We start from the raw sequence: 22,638 nt of genomic DNA on the forward strand, positions 1-22,638 counted from the left end.
CTCCCTCTCTCCCGGATCTCTCGACCCCCACTCTTTAGTGTGTTTATCCTCCTCCTCTCGCACAACTGTCTTCTACATTCTTCGCTCGTCTGTAAGATTCACAACTTTCTTTGCTCGGAATGGTTATCATGCGATAATTTCATTTGTGGCTTGTAATTTTTGTTTACGCTTATCTTGATATGGTGTCTGTCGACGAATAGGATTTGCAACACATTTGAATCCGAAATTTGCTTATGAATTTCTCGATCCAAAGAGCTCAATGTTCAACGACATTCCAACCGCACAATGTTGCTCTGGGTTCTGCGTCCCAACTAGATAGCATTCCTCGTGACATGCATCTGCATTTTAAAATGAATATTTTCATTTTTTTTCCATATAATTTTAACATGTTATTTATTCTTTTTTTAGGTTTACTGATGCTCACTATTAATTGAGAAGTATATCTTTTTTGTACTGTTATGAAGGGGTTTTGTTGGTTCTAAAATATAAAATTTGCAGTAATTGCAGTTTTGTTATAAACAGCACAACTGTTGTGTGTCAAATTAAACATTTATCTATAAAAAATTACAAAATAGTTCTTTTCCAAACGTGCATACCAAACTGCTAAATAGTTTATCCAAAATAAAAGCAGAACAGTCATTTATCTAGAATCAGTTGTTTTACAAACGCACAAATAAAACAGTGAGCCAGTTTATCAAGATAAGCTACTGATCTGCAGATTATCAAGAGAAGTTGTTTATTTGGATAAGTTGGATAAGTTGCAGCTGCCCCGAACAGACCCTAAGGCGTTGTTGTTGTTGTTGTTGTTTTATGTTCGACTTATTTTTTCTCAAAATTATTAAATAATTAAATGTGTTAGATATATAAATAGATTGGAACTAGTTATTGAAAAAAGATAGGAATTCTATGTTATGTATTTAAATGCCCATAAGAAAAAAAATAGGCCTAAGCCCAATCCCATCTCATGGTAAGGCTCTTATGAAAGCTCGTTGTTTGCGAATAGTTAGTGTTTGGTTTGTTAAACAGCTCGTGTTTAAATCATCTGTTAAGTAAGTCAGTCGAACAAGAAAAACTTTTTTAGCTCAAATTATAAACGACACAAATGCGAACAAAATAAATATTAGCGAGTTGAGCACGAACAAACCTCGAGTTCGCTCAAACTCGGCTTGTGTACACCCTTATTTACCATGAAGGAGGAGAATTAATAAGCAGAGTAAACTAATTATTTATTACCATATATTAGGAATATGTAAAAATTTTATAATAATATTTGTAGGTATTCTATTTGGAATTATATTTACCCTATATATTTATATAAAATACTATATTAATTACGTAATTAGTGATTTAGTGTAAATATACAATTAATATCTTATTGAGAATTGGTGTGTTCTATATTTATATATCAGTCTTTATTGTTAATGTTGATGTATATTTATATTTATGAAGCAAAGAGTTCATAAATTAATAAATTCCATTTGAGATACAACTATCTATTTCCAGCATACGTCAATAATAAAGACATTGAAATTAATCACTTGGTAAATTATGTAAAACAAATATGTTAATAGTTGTCTCATATCTTGCACCTATGTAATGTTCGTAATTATACTTATATGTGGATCACACCAAAGGAACATAGTGTTGATTGGATGAGAGGAATAGAAAGCAAAAGAGAAGTATATTGCACAACCACACAAGTTTTCAAGAATGAATTCAGTAGTCCCTTCTTGAAGAAATGTCATTTGTGATTCGTGCACGCCAAAAGGTTGCAGCAGTAGAGTAAGTAATTAACTTATTAGTGATACACAAAAACTATCAGACTTAGGTAATTAAAGAAAAGTAAGTAGGAGGAAACACCTTAAATTTTTATTTGAAAAACTATGGATAGCAGAAAAATCACAGGGTCTAGCACAGTTGAAGCAATCTACCATGAATATCGAGGACACAGGTCTACTCTTTTCCAAACACAGGAAAGATGGAGTTACAAAATTGATCATTGTAAATGTACAAAAGTAGTTTATCAATAATAGTTGTAGTCTGCTTGTATTTAATGTAGCTCTTGATGATAGCAAACTACAAGGGTCATAGTGGATTGCTATGGAGGCAGAAATTTGTTATGAATGTTATAGACGGTGGTTGTAGTGTCAGTTTGTCGTATAGGTCGTAGTTGAGAATGATGGTGATAGTTGGCAGTATGGACCACATATGGTTGTTTCACGAGTGTAGGTTCCAAAAGGGTCATAATATGAAGTTGTAAATTGTGAATTGCATAGTTCGGTGCGGTAAGCAGTGATGACATTCATAGGCTACACGAGTTACTAACCACGTAGGTACATAGGTCGTAGTGGTGAAATGTGACCAATGATAACAAGTGTAGGCCATAGTAGTTGGATTCAGGAGCCATAAGACTTGTGAGCCACATATGTTATAGTGGTTAATTGTTATGATGTTTGTTGGCCACAAAAGCTAGGGTTGGGAGCTGCACTACCTATGGATCATCTAGTTTATAGTTGGTCACATAGGTCATAGTGGTGAGTTGTAATGTAGTGTGAATGGGGTTGGGAGTTGCACAAGTTGCGAACAATGTAGGTTGTAGTGGTAAGTTGTGATGACATTCTTAAGATGTGAGGGCTGGAGTCAGAAGCTGCATGAGTTGTGAGTCATGTAAGTCGTAGTTGGTCACGTAAGCCATAATACTGAGTTGGGATGATGTATGTAGGTTATAGTGATGAGTTGTGATGACATTCGTAGGCTATAAGGGCCAAAATTGGTAGCTGCACAAGTTGTGAGTCATATAGGTTGTAGTTGGTCACATAGACAGTAATAGTATGCTGCAATGATATTCATGGGATGTAAGAACTAGAGTCAAAAGTTGCACGAGATGTGAGTCACATAGTTTATAGTGTGATGACGTTTGTAGGCTACAAGAGTCGAAGTTATGAGCCACACAAGCTATAGTTGGTTATGTAGGTTGTAGTTGTGAGTTATAATAATGTCTGTACGCCACAATGGCTGAATTCGAGAGCTGCACAAGCTGTGGATCAAATAAGTCGTAGTTGTTCACGTAGGTCATATGATTGGTTACAAAGAGTCTTATAGGAATTTGGAAAAATTTACTGCCTTTCAGAGGCGTCATTGCTCCATATGTGGGGTACATATTTACACCATCTTTGAGTTTTTTTAGAGGCGTCGTTGCACCATATGTTGGGTGCATTATACTATAATTGTGGTATGTTACACCATATTTCAGGTACATTATTGCACCATTTTGTTGGGGTCATTGCAACATATGTGGGGTGTATTGTTATGTTGTCATCATGGTGCATTATTGCATCATATTTGTGGCTGCATTATTTCATTGTCATTTGGAGGCATCATTGTACTGTATATAAGGTGTGTTGTAACACCGTCATTAGGGTGTGTCGGTGCATTATATTGAAGATGTATTGTTATATCTTCAGAAGGTATTGTTACACCGTATGCATTATTTTGTTGAATGCTTCATCACATTGTAATGTACGTCGGGATTATATTTCGCCATGATTCCGCAGTTTATGCAATGAGTCAAGGATAATTGGTGATGGTCAAAAGTGGCAAGTGGATAACGATCTATTGTGGCTGGCAATTGCATAAGTGGATGTTGGACTTCAGCTCCTTCTTCAAGCTTCAGTCTCCTTTTATCTCAATATCTCTCCCTCTCTCAAGTTGGGGGGGGGGGGAAGCAAGGAATTCTAACCACCCCATCGAATGACCTAGAGAGATTTCCTCGATCAAATAACATCCATTGAACTTTTGACTGTCATAATAATGTCAAAATTGATCAATCTCGAGCTTGATGAATTTATTTTGCCAATATGCTCGATTTGACTACAAGCTCGAGTGTCATAATAGTTAGATATAAATACTCGTACACCTGTCTTTTTTTTTTTTGTTTTACATAGATTCATATTATGGAATTTGTTCAAATGATTCGATGAAATGATGGTCGAGATGAGAAATAAAATAGCTGATGAAGTGTGAAACATTTTTTACAATAACTTAATTGATTAAATTTTTGATTTTCAATTTATTGAGACTCTAGTAGACTACTTAATGTATAATTTAAGTATAAGTTGTAGGTTACCATTCATTAGAAGCAAAATTTCACAATTTATTATACGGAGAAAGCTTTTAGTAAATTTTTGTTTTGTATTCTCTGGCTTTTGTTCTATAGTTAATCAAATTTCAGAGTTTCAATATATTTTTATTAATGAATATATTGTTTGGCCCTTGAACCGAGTTCAATACATTCTGTAGATTGGCAATGATGTGTAGTTGAAATGTGATATTTCATCTTTTATTTTAATCTAATTTTATGTTATTTTTATATTTTTTTGAAGATATTTGTATTGTATTTTGCATAATCTTGGTAAGAAGGATGATGTGATATTAAATGATGGAAATTTTAGTGTTAAGCATAGGAGGAGCCCCAAAGCATCCAAAGCATGCACTCGAATCAGTCGAGACTTATAATCCAGATGGGGGGCACCTGTTTGTTGGCGCTTAAGCGCCATGGTCCAATGCCTAAGCGCTATAGACTAACGTCTAGGCACCCAATGCCCTAAATCTAAATGGCATGAAGAATAATGATAAGGAAAAAGGGGAACTGGATTTGTGACACCTCGGTGCTTGAGCCCAACACCATGTTACAATGCTTAAGCGCCATGTTATGTGGTTTGATCGTTTTGACGATTTAAATTTATCCTCTTGTGAAGGGAAATTAAATTTGTTTTGTCGAATCATTGAAGGTGGTATCCAATCATTTTAGAGAGTCTAAAATATTTTTTGAAGTGTGGAGAGATTCTTGTGAGGAGAGTGAGGAATTTTAGTGCAAATTGCATGTGTAATCCTATGAAACTTGTGGAGGAAAAAAATACAGTGTTTCAACTCCTCGGTGTTTTCCATTGACTTCTTCATTCACAACTCTTTATTTTGTCATTTCAAAGCACGAGTAGCGAGCAATTGTTTTTCTCCTTCGAGATGGTAATTTAGGAATTTCATGCTTAATTGTTACGTAGAGATTTAACTAGAGTTTTATGGTGATGATGTGTTATCCTTCTATTTTTAATTTACTATCAATTTGACTAATTGATTAGTTAAAATTTGTTGTGAATTATTTGTACAGGAGTAGGCTGGTGGAATAGTTATGTTAACTCACACTGACTTAAGAAAATAGGGATATTGCTTCCAGAATAGCGTAATCATAATAGAAAATGATCACTTGACTTAGAGAATTAAGCATGTGCGGTTTTTAAACCTTCTAAGACTCTTGAGAAGGAATAAGGAGGAGAGTTGTTCCTGATTGTCACTTACAAATTTTATCACATAGTTAAAATTAGATTCTTAAAATTCACTTCATGGGAGAGTTTTAGAATTGATAGAAAACTTTACAGTTTTGTTGTGAATTATTTGTACAGGAGTAGGCTAGTGGAATAGTTATGTTAACTAACACTGACTTAAGAGAATAGGGATATTGCTTCCGGAATAGCGTAATCATAATAGAAAATGATCACTTGACTTAGAGAATTAAGCATGTGCGGTTTTTAAACCTTCTAAGACTCTTGAGAAGGAATAAGGAGGAGAGTTGTTCCTGATTGTCACTTACAAATTTTATCACATAGTTAAAATTAGATTCTTAAAATTCACTTCATGGGAGAGTTTTAGAATTGATAGAAAACTTTACAGTTTTTGCACTACTTTCAATTAGGCTTCACTCTTACCAAAATTTAGTATTAATAGCTTTAAAAAAACTAAATTTCAAACTATAGGCTAGACTTAATACTTGCAAGCTAGAATTTTTCCCAATGTAGAAAGTTGACTCGTTTATTGTGGGATCGATACATAGAATCAAATTGTATACCACTTAATTGACATTTATACGTACATTAATTATCAGTACTTTATATCATTTCGGGTGCATCGGGCACCTACTAATAATCATGTTGGGATATCACAAAAATCCTTTTTTTGTAATGATTTTATGAAGCTTACAGTTCCAAACAAATTTGAATTGGTTTTCCATTATATAAAACAAATTTGGAGCACAATATTTCACTCTGATTAAAGCAAGCATTCTATATATAAAAAAAGTTTGCCTTGGTTTCACTGTTCAATATATAAAATCTTATAAAAGACAGTTTAACTGAAGAAGACAGTATAGATGACAAATATTCTAGCTTTGGTAATAACTTGCACTATAATTAAGGGAATTAAGGAAGGATTAGAGTAAAAACAAAAAGAAAAAGATTATTATGTCTTCCTCTTCAACCCTCATTTCGACCTCGATTGGATTAATGAACCTTAAATTTTTTTTTGATTTGGTTTGGACACAGTTTGGTTTTCACAGCTTTTTAATGGAGAGTTGATCTCTTTGGAGAATTTCTAAGCTACCTTAGTCGGGCATGTCTAGATCATCATGAGCATGCTATCCACAACAGTCCAGTTCCCTGGCCAATTTATTTGGTCGAATAGATTTGGTCGAACTATCAAGCTGGCTCAAGGAGTTGTAGAGCTTCACACCTTAAACTCGTTCCAAAGGCTTTCAATCTTACAAATTTAGTTTAACAATTTTTTCCTCTTTGAGAGGAAAGTTAAGAAAATAAAAAGAGAATAATAATCTTTGCAGGTATATAAAGTATATATTAACAAAATTATTTGATTCCAACTAGGGGTGTAAACAACCGAACACAAGCGAGCCCAGGCCCAGCTCGTGTTCGGCTCGTTTATATTTCGAGCTCAAAAAGTGTGTTCGTGTTCGACTCGTTTGCTTAGCGAGCCGAATACGAGCCGTTCACGAACAAAGAGTCAATTTGACAACCCTAATCACATAGTCATAAGATGTTAATGATTGAGTCAAAATTTAAAACATCATTTGAATCAAATTTAATAATTTTTACTCTATTTTCTTCATTAATACTTTTAATTGATTATAAATCATTGTAGCCTTGTAGTCAATTAAATTTTTAAAAAATACTACTCATTAAGGGTATATATATAATTGATTAGCAGTTCGGCTCGTTAACTTAGCGACCGAGCCGAACACGAGCTTAATGAGCCGAACATGAGCTGTTCGAGAACAACGAACCGTTTTGACAGCCTTAATTCCAACAACCCCCTCTAATTTGAGTCCTCTACCATATCTCTATAAATATGAAGACTTAGTGTTTGTTGGATTGCCCATTTTCCATAAGTATTTCTTTTATTCTCTTATGCGTCTCATCTTTTTATGATTTATTCATTTGTGGGCGAACTCCTTGAATTACAATTTACCAAATGAAAGACAGAAGGTGGATTTGAAAAACGAAAAAGGAAAGCAAAATTTTTGTTAAAAAAAATAGTAATTGTCTAGGAGTTGATATATTTGGGGACCCTGGTTTTGATCTTTAAACACGTGCAATCTCTATCGGCGGCGTCACCTGTAGTTCTTGTGGAAGAGGCACCAATTTGAAATCATCCATGGCCTGAATGGAATGAGAGGTCACACCATACCTTAACTAATAGAGAATGGGTTAGAAGGTATGATAAAGGTTTATAAAATTTGTAAAAAAAAATGAGCATTTAGAGTTCTAATAAATTCGAATCATTTTTATACTACATTTCACATTCAATGAGCTCATTAAAGTCGATCATGATGTGGACCAGCACACCCGAATGAATAAACTGGATGAGATTTAAATGAGTCATTCACATTTTCCTTGAAACAGTTCCTACTGCAGCTCCAGTTGCAATCTCTGTCTGTACAAGCAGGTTTAGATGTTAAGGAGGTGAGGAGAATGTTGGAACTCAACCAAGGATACATTGAATTTTAGTTCAAGCTAACTCAACAGCTTATGAACTCCACTTCAAAACAATATTGAAATTTCCACATTATGCCTTTTAAATTCATTCTTTCTTTTAAATCGGTTACATCCTTACAAATTAACCCCACAAATTTGCTATCTTTCTGAAGTTCTCCAGTCAACTAAGACATAAATTTATGAAGCAAAATAGTAGTTTTCATCCAAAGATTAAATGCTTCCCAGTCGTCGTCTGCTAAAGGAGAGCAGGAGCTTTCATTGCAGTCTGCAAAATATTTTCCACTAATTCCGTTAACCTGCGGATTTATGGCAATGTAGCACGTTGTTGATGCCCCCTGTTTTCAAGAGAAAAACAAGATATTATTACTCATTTGATTTGATAGCAGATTTGAAGAGAAAGTTCATTGGGAAACTGAGACTTTTATTGTCACCTGTGCTGTTGATTTAAGAAATTTTGATGCCAGAAAGAACAGCAGGTCTGCATAGAATCAGACCACTTGGAGTTATTTAACATTAAAGCTGACTATTTTTACATTTTTCTAAGAAAAAATAAAATCGATTTATGTACATACTATTCTCTCTCTCGGTCTATAGATATAACTTAAAATTATTTATTAAATTTTAATTAAATGAAAATTAAAATTGAAAATCGAGAATAGAAATTCAACTATTAAGATTATAAAAATAAAAAACCAAAACTTTTTGAAGTAGAACCTAACCAATTAAATTTGATTCGTTCTGTTCAATTTTTCAATGTTTCGATTTTGACTGACTGTTTGGGGCAGCTACAGCTTATTGAATAATCTGCTGATAAGCTGATTAAAAATAATCTATTGATAAGCTAGGTGCAATAACTATTGCAAATTTTTATTTTTTTGGAAAAGTCATACAGTAGAGTAGCCAGAAAACTACCACCACACCTAGACAGGTGCGGCATTTTGAAAACGACTGCCACCACACCTAGACAGGTGCGGCATTTTGAAAACGTTTTCAGCGTTTTGAAAACGCATAAGCTGCCAAAGTGCAGATTACCCCTTCAAAACACGACAGCACCAAATAAGCAGCCCCAAACGGACCTAAAACTCTATCTTTAACATTAGAAAAATTGTGGCTTATATTCAAACCAAATGTGTTCAAATAAAAGCTAAAGCATACCCCTTTTTCCAAGGTTTTTTTTTTATGTAAAATGACATACCTGTGATCAAGCCTCTATGATCTCTAATTATCCCGGTCTTTACTATCCCTGGATGAACCGAATTTATGGTTACATTTACTTTTCTTTCCTGAAGAATTCAAATAAAAATGTAAATAAATTTATGAAGATTTACATATATATATATACTAAACCAATCAATAAGAATATTTATATATATAGCACCCAAATTTTAATTTTTACATATATGTCATCTTACCAATGCATAAAAGATAATGATATTTTTTTTATCATATGAAAATTTCGAGTGTTAGATATGTAAATACATAGGTAGTGGGTGGCATGAATGTAAATGTCCAATAGAATTTTATATTAAGTGTAAACCCACTTTAAGCTGTCTTGCTATTTCCTTCGCATGCATTATGTTGGCCAGTTTCGATAGTGCATAAGCGCGTGTCCCGTCGTAGCTGCAGAAACAAACCATCAACTATTTTTTTCTGAGATATAATTAATTAATCAGTTTAACTAAAATTAATTTATATACTTTCATATATGAAAAGAAAATGACTTCTAACTAATGACTCTATAATATGTGTATAATAATTATATGCATATAAGTGGGTGTTTTCACCTTTGAATGCCAAGATTTTCACTTGCAATTAAAAAAATTAGCTTTACTTCAATAAACCAAATTAATAAGTAATAAATTTTATTTTTCTTAATTTGGTAAACTTAAAACTATACCAAGATTTTCACTTTACAAATAAAGTTTTATTACTTCTACTATATAATATTAACATTAAATGATTAAATATTCAATAAGAAGGTTGCATAGTTTTTACAACCATTAAGAGATAATATCCCATTATTATTCGTCTTTTTACTTGATCCTACTTTTGTCATGTGCATCATTGTTTATGCTTTACTTTAAATTTTAGGTCACTAATTATGTATCTTGTGTAAGAGAATTTAAGCTCATAAAGCATGAGGTATATCATAAATGTTGTTAAAGGCTAAAAGTATATAATTAATTTGTTTATATTATAATGGATATTAATAGATATTAAGGGATTTAGATGCCCTGATAAAATTTATGTATTTTTTGTTGGTATTAGAGCCTAAATTTTAATGTTCTAAACTTAATCTTAACAAGAATTCTTCTATAAATAAAATTTTGTGGTTTTATTAATATTGGTGCTACTATTGAGATACAAATGCTAGTGAACGAGATATTAGACTACTTATAATTCAAAAAACCCTTAGTATTAAATTGATGGAATGTTTGATTTGATTTAGACATTGACTTTGATTAATTATTAAATTGATGGATCTTGTTTTGAAGATGTCTATAATAATACAACTTAATGAGTTGACAATTTATAAAAGATTTATATTTGAGCTCTCATATAACAGAGTTTCATATGTATAAGATACAATGTCAATATATTAGAGTTTATGAATTTATCAAGCACCCCATGGAGAACCAAACTAGTATTAGAAATTAAGGAGTGAAATTAATAATTGACATAAACATTTGAATTATTATCAAGTCGTTGGTTGAATCAAATCATTTTATGAGTACAAATTGTAAGGATGTGTAGTTCATGGTGTTTACACGCGAAACTGTAGGCATGTGGCTTAACTGTAATGGAATTTACTTTTCTTTGGGTGTTGGCCTTCATATAATTTGTACAATCTTATGTAACATCTATGCGAAATATTTTTAAATGAATTGTGTTGTTTGGAAGGATATGTATATGCTGCATTGTGGTAATTAAGTTCAATCAAGACTCAGAGTGATTATCCATATATTAATTTGATTAATAAACAAATTAAAATGATTGTGGCATGCATTAATGTTTATGACTATAATGTATTATAGAAAATATTCATCAATTAAGATCTATAAAAAAGAGTGATGTGTATATAATGGTTGAATTATTGCCAAGCAAATGGCTTCTGCAATTTTTTTTTAAAAAAAAGAGATTGTATTCAGTGTAAGATAAATTATATTAAATAAATGATGAACATGTCTTGTTTTATAGCACAAATAAAAATTAATCGTGCTAAATTAAAAAATTAAGACATTGACCCACAAGCTAAGAGATCACATGATTGGCTAATAAATATGCTTAAAAGATTTTAAAAAGAATCTTCAATTAAGCTTAACCCATTATTTTAGAAGATTAAAGACAACAATATAACTAGTTTACTAGAAAAGTAGAAGTCTTCGATTTTTACCTTCTTATTTGATTTTTTAAAATCATTAAATAAAGCAGGGAGAACATTGAGATGAGGCTCAACTATCAAAATTTCTCTTACTACATTAATTAGAACTGATCACAACAATAATATTTCTTATTGAAGGAGAATCATTTATGTTATCCATCATATTTCGATCAGATGCAATATTTATTTATGGTGAAATCAAGATACAAAAAAAAAACTTAAAATTCAAAATAATAATGAGGAATAATAGGCTAAATAACACAACTAAAAAAAATTTATGTCTAAAAATTATGAGTGAAAAAGAAGAACTCACAATACCAAAGAAAAAGCATGTGTAAGTGAAAAGTGATAACTAGTATGTCATAACTTTAAAGTATTATAACTTGTATATATATGTGTGTGTGTGTGTGAGAAAAAAGCTCGAAGTATATACCTTGGGAGCTTCCACCACTACACTTATCAGTTCAATCTCTTCACTACCAACACAAAATTTTCTCATAACTAAATTGCATCATTGAGTTGTGCTATAGATTTTTTGGTCCAAGCTCAACATAATTTGGCCCACAAACTTTAAGCAAGTCACTTCTTTTTTCATATATATACTTTACTAGAATTCACATTTTTAAATCAATCATTATCCGCTTAAGGCTCACTTCCTTATGAATTTCTAAGCTAATTAGCATTCTCCACCAAAAAAAACTAAAACCACCGTGTCCTTTGAAATTTCAACACAATGAATGATTGGAGGCATGCAAGTTAATAAAGTTGGTTTTAAGAATGAAATAGGCATTTAAATTGAGAATACTAGAGGAGTAGTTTGTGATCATTGAAAACATGTTAATTTGAAGTTGGACTATACATAAAGTTTATTTTTATGAAAGGTTATGTCGGTATAAGGATTAAGCAAGGTAATAATGAATGAATGAATGGTAATAATGAATGAAAGAATGGACTAAAACTTGGATAATACAACATTTTTAAATCATAAGCTATAACTTTTTCTAGAGTCTACCAAGAAAATTTAGAATATTTATATTAGATAGAGAAGAGGAGTAATATGGACACAAATCTTTTGAAATGTAAATCTTAATTCAAATTAAGGAACGTATAAAATTGTCATAATTTTATTATATTTTCAACAAAATTATTACTTGTAGCGATATCATTTATCCAACAAAAAAAGATGCAAGCTCATTTTTTTTATCTATAAGGAAAATGATTTACGGTTTCCCTTGGTAAGCATCAAACTTTTAACATTTTACATAAATCAAAAGACTTCTAAAAGTTAAATCATGAGCCCTGTTACTAGAGAATGAGAATTTAAGAAGAAATAATCGATCAATCATATCCAAAATGTTGTTTCTTAGAAAATTCTAAAGATAAATAGAACATGTTCTTAAAATAAATAAAAAAATACTAAAACCACCCCACTAAAGAAAAAATTTGAGTATATATAACATCAATATTTTTCATGGATAATGCAACCTTACTAAATTTTAAAGTTTTATAGGGGATGATAAAATTCAAGGTCAATAAAACACCCTAAACACAAACCTCTTGTTTCGCACATCAGAGGGTAGATGCATGAACTTTAGAGCACAAATACAAAGGGTTGGAGAATTCACCTTGTAAACTAACAGAATGGTAGTGTTGAATGATATATCTATGGCCAAAGAACAAGAAAACGATAAAAATGATTGGTGATTCAAACATATCAATTATTAGAAATTTGTCTCATTAAGCTGCTCCACTTTTAGAGAATGTAAAGTAAGTAGAGATGATCACCAAATCTTTCTTACTCGAGGATGTCAATCAACATTAGGAAAGCACATCACATCCAAATGACCATGGTCACTAAGCTCCAACAAAGGAGCTAAGGATAACTGGCATCAATGAGAAGAGAGGCCATTATTGTGAGGTTACACTGTGATTGAGCGCAATAGAGAGATGATAACCCAAAATTATATGAATGCAATGCACATGTTAGTACAACATTTATGTAAAGGGAAGCCGCGTTGGAGGTTCTTTTGGGATCAAAAGTGTTTGATCTTCTCAGAGTCCATGCATGATAACGTAGTCTTCAGGATTCATGCCATCATCATGATGAAATAGAGCTTTGATCTTAAAAAAAATTAATAAAATAAAATCCATTATGATATGTCTTGTTTAGCATTTGTTTCAAGTAAATTAAATTACTTTTACATATTGAGCTCCTATTCTATATTATTTGTGAGAAGCAACTGAACTCTTTTAAGACAAAAAAATTAGCCTTAGTTCAATAAACCAAATTAATAAGTAATAAACTTTATTTTTCTTAATTTGGTAAACTTAAAACTATATATAATTTTAGTATTTTCTCCTGTAGTGATGTATATAGATTTTATTGCTCTCAATTATTAGATAATTATTAGATAATCTAGAGATGATTAAAGTGCTTAAATAGCTTACAATTATATTTTCATTAACTTGGTTTATGTACTTGGTGTAATAATGAAATAGGCATCAAGATGTTATTTCATTGAAGTTATGACTTTTATATTCTTACTATTAGTTGACTTGTATTTATTTTGGGGTGCTTGCTTAACTATGATGTTTATAAGGATATATGCCGATTTATTTATGGTACTTTTTTTTTCATCTTAAATATTTTTTTGTTGTGATTTAGGGCCGGCCGGCCTCCCTATTTGATGTTTAATGATAGATTAATCAATTTGGATGTAATGTGTTAGCAAATCAAACATAGTTTGAAATATTTACAAATTATCAGGATATAATCTGACAATGCTGATTAGATTGGACAAGATTATCATGACCTGGTTCAGGGGTTTTAAATTTTCAAAATGGGGACATATGGAATAATTCTTCCTCATTATCGTGTGTTTAGGGCTGTCAAAACGGCTCGTTGTTCGCGAACAGCTCGTTAAGAAACTCGTGTTCAGCTCGTTCGCTAAGTTAACGAGCCAAACGCGAACAACACAAACAAATATTTGTTCGTTCGTGTTCGGCTGGAAATACTACTAATCAATTATATATATCTCTTTGATGAGTAGTGTGTTTTAAAAATTTAATTGACTACAAGGCTATAAAGATTTATAATCAATTAAAAGTATTAATGAAGAAGATAGAATAAAAATTATTAAAATAGATTCAAATGATGTTTTAAATCTTGACCCAATCCTTAACATCTTCTGCCTTTGTGATTAAAGTTGTTAAAATAACTTTTTGTTCGTGAACGCTCGTGTTCGACTCACTAAGCAAACGAGCCGAACATGAACACACTTTTTAAGCTCAAAATATAAACGAGGGCTCAGCTCGTGTTCGCCTCGTTTACACCCCTATACATGCATAGCACACAATCAACAATTCTAATGTCATTACATATCTCACCCCAAAATTTTCATATTTATACACACCATTTAAATATTTAATATCATTTTAAAAATATAACACTATTACTATTTTCTTACAAAAATAAAATGCACCTTTACATGAATAGGTTTAAAACACCAAAGTGATATGTATGTCGATATGAATTAAAGTTTAGGTCTGAGATATGTGAAATACATAACAATTGTGTGCTATGTATTCATATAAATGTCCTTTATTTACCTTTCTACAGAGTTGAAACTTTCTCAAATATTTTTAAATTTATGCAACATATGTTTTGAGCTTCTAACTCAAAACTATATGATTATACATACATTAAACTCTAAAACTGTTAAGCTAAATGAATAGCCTTGAAAGTAATTACCCATATAGTTCGTAGCAACCGTCATCTCCAACTTATTTTCAGTCAGCTCAAAACTTCTACAAAGCTTCCCGGCGTTATTTCTGCAAAATTTTGAACAGTGAAAAAAAATATAGAAAATACATCAAGGATAAAACTAAGAAAAATATTCTTACAATCATAATATCAAAACAACTCACCTTTAAAATGTCATATTTCATATAGTAATTTAATATTCTTAAAAATAGTCTTTTTATATATATTAAGTATGTAATAACTTTTTGAGAGAGATGTTTACATGAGGATGTTGAGTGGTAGACCAAGGCTAAGAAAATTAGAACAAAAGTTTTGTATGGAGGCAAAAGAACAGAGGTCCATCTTCATCACAATGATATCAGCCTTTGGGCTCTTCTTCTTTATCCTCTCCTCAACATCTCTAGCCTTCTTCAAATCCCTGGCTGGTATCACCAACCTCACTCCTCTCTTCGCCAGCACTCTCGCTGTCTCCGCTCCGATCCCTGAAGTCGCCCCTATAAGTTGTATAAATTTAAAACTCTAATTCATTATAATGATCATATATAGATGCATATATATGCCAAAAGAATTATAAGTATAGGCTTTCAACTTTAATTAGAGGAAAGTAAACGAGAAGTTGTCTTAGACAAGTTTAGCATCATATTGTCGAACACATGATATGATGTAATTCACACCTTCGTCTGCATATTTTCTCTTCTTTATGAGCATATGAAAGTTATGCATGCATAAACATTAATTAGTTTTTTTTCTGGTGAGCCTTCAAAACTTCTAATTAATGAGAAACAATGGTTGTTATACACGAAGAACTGCCCAAAATCAAATTCAGGGGTAAAAATTAAATCAATTCACCAAAAAATATATTTTTAATAAGATTTATGATATTAAGAATGAACTCTCACATCAATTTGTGTGTGCAAGCAATGTATCATTTTTGCAGAATAATAGATGATCAATATTTTTACTAACTTCTGTAAGTTTAGAACAGAATATTCAATAATTATTATAATTAAAGGCCTACTGGCTAAACAAAGAATTGAACATGTACATACTCTGTAATTCCTCCATAAAATTAATACATGAACTAACCTGTGATAATGGCTGTTAGCTGAGGAAGAGGAGAGACACCCTCTGTAACATGCTCCCCGGTGGAGTTGGAACCAAATCCACTCGGCCCTGAAATTCCCATAATATACCTCAATGCATCAGCAATGGCGCTAAACTCCAACTTAATGATCCAAATATAACAAACAAACACTAATCTGCAAATCCATTTCATGAAAGTCATGGCTATGTCTATCTCAAATACATCAACTATAAATTAAGCACTCAAGATCACATAGGAGCTTTAGCCATGCATACATGGTAGCTTATATAAGCCAAATTAGCTGATGAGATGGTTCTAAAAGCTAATTAATGTGCACTAGCAGCAAATGTGAATGTTTTGATAAGACAAAATAAAAGGACGTGCTCAAATACTATTTGTTGTCCATAAATGTGTTGCACGCACCTAATATTTTCTCATCTGAAAGAAGATTTAAGTGTTCGGACGAGTGGGGTCTATGGTTCTCAAATAGGCAGGCAGAAGGTATGATTCCTAACTAAAGTGGTCGCCAGATGAGCTGAGATTTGATTTCTTATCAACTTTGCTCTATTTGAAAAGTAATTGAGAAAAGGTGGATTTAAAATTAAGCTGAATTTACTGCATTGTGAATTTGGATTTTGAAAAGGGGGATAGTTAAGTTATTTTCTCAAGTCCTCATGATCAGATTTTGTATGTAAGCTTAACTCAAAAGAAACCCTAAATTTGCTTTAATGGTTCATGAATCCTGCAGCCAATATTGATCATTGTCATCAGAGAAGTTTTTTCTTGAGAGGAAACATTTTCTTTTTTTATGACAATTCAGCCATGTCGATAATCAAAGAAGTGATGACCATGTTATATGTTATTTTGCTAAGTATAGGTGATGACAAATGCATACTCATTTGACTGGATTTAAACAGTTGATCAGCAAAACAAACAGTTGATAAAATATTTATAGTGAAACACATCATGAGTGAAACAGATCATGAGTCATTTAACCGTGACAAAATTTGTCTCAAAATTTCATGCTTAGTCAGTTAATTCAAATTGAACTTACTAATGATTCATTAAGGACCTGCTTTGAGCGATTCTTTTTTATTATTTTGATATTCAAAGTTGTATATATAAAAACTGTTAACACGAATCTCAAGACAGATAAACGGTTCTGGAGCAAGAAACAACCGATCGAACATGGCTGATTGACGACCGTTTCAGGTTGGAAGAAGGCTAGAGGGACGTCTTGCTTGGGCGATGGGCGGAATGTGTCAGGATTTCCTGCAAGGTAGTAATCAGCCCTCAGGACGAATGATAAGAAGCATCCTTTCAGATTAAGTATTGATCGAGTCGAGGCTTATCGGACGATTTGAGAACTGTTATCAATCAAATAAGTTCCCCGATTTATTTTACATTTGAATAACTCTATAATTACTAAAAAGTTCATTTGAAAAGTCAATGATGAATGATGAGAAGGTTAATATGTAATTTTATAACACCGATATCTATGCTTATAAATTGGGGGTTCATGTCATGAATTAATGTTACACTTTGTATCATGTTTCCCGGACATTCCTAGATTCAACAGAAATATATATTTAAAAAAGGTCTACACGAATCTTGAGGCAATCCAGTAGTCGGCCGCCTCATTGCAGTCAAATGACCAAGCTCTCTCCCTTGGCCACCTCACTTCCGTTGACCGCCAAGCTTTCTCTCCCTCGACCACCTCACTTCAGTCGGCTGACAAACATAGACATAAAAGTATGCATCGATCTCGAGACGATCTAATGGTCGAAATAAAAATGACTAAAATGCATTTTGCTTATCTTTTAATAGCATGACCAAATATGTAATTTTTGTATACTCCTATATTCTATAAATAGAATAGTTTTGTTATGTAAAAGGAACCTTTTTTGGGTGGGATCCCAATTGTAACACATATCTTTGATAAATAAAGTAGGCCTACGAGCCTGGGAACGCCTCATTTCCCCCGCTGGGGGAAGTCCTCCTCTCCTCTCTCTCTCTCTCTCTCTCATCTCTCTCTCGCTCTCTCTCTCTCTCTCTCTCTCTCTCTCTTTCTATTCTCTCTCTCTCGTACGCTCTATTCCTTGAGCAAGATTTATCGGACAGATTCATATTCAACACAAAGCATTATCATACTTCTAATTTATTGATATTTGTTAAAATATAATTTGCGGTGATAATTAATTTTTCATAGAGATATATTCACAAGTGTGATAGATATGATAAAGTTGTAGGAGTTTTTTAAATGAATATATATATATATATATATATTAAAATCTAAAGGAGAGGGAACAATTTATTTTATATATATAGGGAATAATTCAAATCAATAACATATAGAAAGAAAAAAAAATCACTTATTTACTTAGTCGAGCCCCTTCCTTCCATGCACATCAATCTTTTTAAATTTCTTGATTATATGACATTAGGGGTATAAATGAGTAGAGTCGAGTTTGAGTTATTTTGAATTTGAAGTTGATTAATTAATCGAGTTCGAGCTCGAGCTTAATTTTATAAGGTCGAGCCTGCTCACGAGCTAATTTGTTTCACATGACAAAGAAACAAAGATTAACTTAAGTTAGTTTTATAATGAAATAACAAATAGAATAATTAAGAGATAATTAACATAAATTAATTAATATAAAATGCAAAAGATCATATTTTAATTATTTTTAATAATTTAAAGAAAATTTCTTGAATTTTGATATTTTTAAGTACATTTCTTATTAATTAATTTTTAAATAAGCTGGCTCACGGGCCAACGAGTTGAATCGAGACTAACTAGAGATTAACTTCTTAGCTCATTCAGTGCAGATCACAGTCACTTAAATCTGACTCACGAACCTGACTTGACTCACTTGCACCGCCAATATAAAAAAACCGCGTCTGTTAACCAAGTTCCGACATAATAAACTAAAGCTAGCAATCTCCAGGGGCTCACCATTCCCCCGGAATGGCTAAAAGAACCGACCGGCCAGCTTTTATAGAGCCTTTCACTTTACGTCAAATCACAGTAATGAATGTACGTTAAAATCACAGCATGGGGTTTGCATGGCGAGCTGATTCGCCATCATGTGAAGGAAATATCAGGGCCAGCCAAACCAGCCATGCAGAATCAAAGACCTCACCCTCATTACTTAACATCAAGTTTCTGAAAGTAGAATGAATGCATTCTGTCAATCTGAAACAGTGCTCTGTTTTGTTTCGCTTATTTCTTCTGCTCTCCTTCGTTTTTGAAATATTAATGTCTCTATCTCAGCTTAAAAGCCAAACAAGATCAAAGCATGTGCTGCCAACCCTAGCTAGGTGTTGCCTTTCAACTACTTGGTAGAGAGCATTCTCTATACTTAGAGATCCAAAGTTCAAAATATACGCTACCACTAACAACTAATTTCTTAGCTAGCTTTAATTAGGGCTCAATTTTCGAAAAAAAAATTGAGATATACATTATTGCTTGGGAATGCTATTTAATATGTATAAATAGGCTTGGAACTTGGGTGATAAATGAATCAATGCACTAAATGAATAACTCAAATTAGGCTAGATTGATTTTTGATCATATTTGCTCAAATTAGTAAATAATTTTTTTTTTCATTTTTTAAAAAATCGAAGATTAGATGAACCAAAGATAAAAAATGTTTTAACTTTGCTTATTTATGTTAACGAGCAATTTCATTAGTTGTTCAAAAAGTACTTTATTAATTCTAAGGTTATATGAAATATTGACTAAAAAATTTAATAAATTAGAATTTATTTTATTAAATATGTAATAATAACATATAATAATTTAGCATTAATGGTATTGACACACCATCAACAAAGTGTCATCATGACATGAATCAAGGCAATCAACACATATCTAAGAGTAATTTTTAGCAAAAAAAGTATAAACTTCAATTAAGAATCATATAAAACTCCGATTTTTAACAAACTTAGGGTCAAACTAGTCGACTCAATGAAAATAATGTAATGGCACCGACATTGACCCAATCCGAGTCAAATCCAGTGAAGATCAAGTTATTAAACCATTTTTAGAAGTTTCTGGTGTCTAACTAGAAAGTCAAACAGATTTCAAATCTGACAAGTTTATTATTAAATCGATTGTCTCAAAAAGACGAATCCAATGAGCCCAGGATCCCTCAATTTCAATATCTTTAAGGCACTCAAATATTCGCAGAGCGACATCCGATCAAGCCATCCGAACAAGGGGATCTGTCTTGATCGTCTGTTGGAGTTGTTTGAATTCATTCCTTATTTGTGAGGAGTGTCTTGATCGTCTGATGGAGTTGTTTGAATTCATTCCTTATTTGTGAGGAGTCATCTCCTATACTTTATAAATAGAGTCATATCTCTTAAATGAAGAATGGGATCGAGAACTTGAATTGAAGCAAGACCAAGCATTGAAGGAGAAGAAGCTAAGCTCTAGTGTTCTACATCAAAGGTCCAACAAACACCACCCACTTGTGCAATACCCAACCACAATTGACTATTGTTCGCTGACCACCAACGACCACTATCGATCATCCCCTACTCATCACAACAAAACACCTTGCAAAATCAAGACGCGTGTTGAAGAATCTCAGCGCACGCTAGTAGCGGAGTAACGAAGCACTATATGAGGTAACAACTAGTCTTGTGGAGTAATAAAGCATTCGATGGACTAACACGCTCTGAAGATGATGTAACAATGTATCCCGAAGATGGTGTATTATTACATTATCTTATTTAACTGGTGTAAGGTAGTTTGTTAGTTTTTATTTATATTATTTGATTGTAAGGTAATTTACTAGTTACTTATTATATTATCTTATTTAATTGGTGTAAATTAGATGAACAATAATTTGAAATTTATTTGATTGCTTATTTGTTTAAATTTATAAAATATTTATTAATATTTTTATATAAAAAGCCAAATACTCATTATAATTTTTAACTGTTTATTAGCATGTTGGAGTAATCATCCAATTAAACAAAACAAATCAAGCACAGGCCATGTAAGTCCAATTATTAAGAAAATGAACAGCTTATATTATTATCAATCCAAGTCCAATACACAACATAATCGACTCATCTTGACTCGATTACAACCCTATTTAAAATTCGATTGTTATACTATGCACGTATTTGATGAATGCATCAATTTTATTTTTAAAATTATTCAAGTTTTGATAAATTCAATCCCTACAATTTATAGTGAAATGTTGGAGAGGATTCAAGTCCCTAATTAGTATGGTAGATATTGCAATCCTTCTTAATCCAAAAATTAATACATGTCTAACTTCTTGTCCATCATGCCATCAAATGTCACATATTATAGCTACCAGTTTGAAATTTCATCTGATTCATATAAATAAATTTTCTTCTTTTATGTGAGATAACCTATTAGAAATAAATAGTTTTAGAAGTTTGCTTAGAATTAGTGTATCTAGGGGTTAATGTACTATATTTCGTTGGAATATCTTATTAATTGCTGCTTCATACATCTTATACATGCACATTTCTTCTTATTTGGATGTGTTTATATTAACATGGATGTTGGTATGAAATCTAAAACATAATTATTTATCAACTTGTTAACTTCAAAGATTAACACTGTTAATCACTTTCATATAAGCCAATCATATTTTGGTTTGCATGAGTCTTTTGCACTACCCATTTTTGTTAAAGAAGAGTGTAATGCATAGAAAGATGCATTTCGGGGCTGTTTGGTAGCCCGATCTACGCATGATGCATGCTAAATCCTGTCAAACGACGAAAAAGGCATTCAAAAATCATACCGGTTCTTTTTGTCTTTAATTCGGGATCAGTAAATCCCACTGGAAAAAGGATTTACGAAATTCAGAGAAGCTAAAGCGTATGGGACGATAAATTCTATGAATCCTATTTATTATGATTTACTTATTAACATGCCAAACAATTTTCATAATTTAACTCTTTCAAGATTTCATAAATCAGGATTAACTAAATCCCGTCTAAACTGAATACTACTTGCAACCAAGTAGCTCCTTACAATCTATATCACATTAAGATAAGAATAAATGATCAAAATATTTTGATTTTTTTTCAATAATGATATAATATATTTCATTATGAAAAGCAAGCAAGATATCCTCAACTGCCTACTAAGAAATGGTAAAGTACAATAATTCACGTATGCTAGCTTTTAATCAGTTCACTGTTCATCATGATCTTAGATACAAGGAAAGTGGAGGGTTAAAGTGCTTCCTACTGTTCATCACTGGTTCAGTAGCCCACGCCAGACCACATCAAATTGATCCAGAAGCACTCAGCAAGCACTAAAGTGTTGTAGGTCAGAACCTGTCCACGTCTAGCCCTGCAAAGCAAATATATGGATTCAGACAAAAGGCATTTCATGCTTCAAACATGCACTATCTGTAAATTTCCTTCTAGATTTTTTCTTTTTCTTTTGCATAATTATTTAGGCTCCGTTTGAGAAAGCTTTCGACATCCGTTCGGCTGCACCGAAAGCCGTTGCCGTGAAAAATTTATGTTTGGCGACGAAGGTTTCTCGGAACATTGTATTGCAAGAATGCCG

General features: G+C 32.1%; 1 protein-coding gene across 1 annotated transcript; it reads right to left on the reverse strand.

The window, feature by feature from the left end:
- Positions 1–7,917: 7,917 nt before the first annotated feature.
- On the reverse strand, positions 7,918–16,300 carry LOC110027746 (short-chain dehydrogenase TIC 32, chloroplastic-like). Its single transcript, XM_020729288.1, has 8 exons — positions 16,070–16,300; positions 15,246–15,477; positions 14,972–15,051; positions 12,775–12,883; positions 9,380–9,458; positions 9,034–9,121; positions 8,270–8,316; positions 7,918–8,173 (listed from the first exon to the last, which is right to left on the reverse strand). Exons 1-8 carry the CDS (start codon positions 16,266–16,268, stop codon positions 8,003–8,005), a joined length of 1,005 nt encoding a protein of 334 aa, XP_020584947.1. The 5' UTR covers positions 16,269–16,300; the 3' UTR covers positions 7,918–8,002.
- Positions 16,301–22,638: the final 6,338 nt, after the last annotated feature.

Source organism: Phalaenopsis equestris, unplaced genomic scaffold (genome assembly GCF_001263595.1).
Source record: "Phalaenopsis equestris unplaced genomic scaffold, ASM126359v1 Scaffold000440, whole genome shotgun sequence".
In the NCBI taxonomy this organism is placed as follows: Eukaryota; Viridiplantae; Streptophyta; class Magnoliopsida; order Asparagales; family Orchidaceae; genus Phalaenopsis; species Phalaenopsis equestris.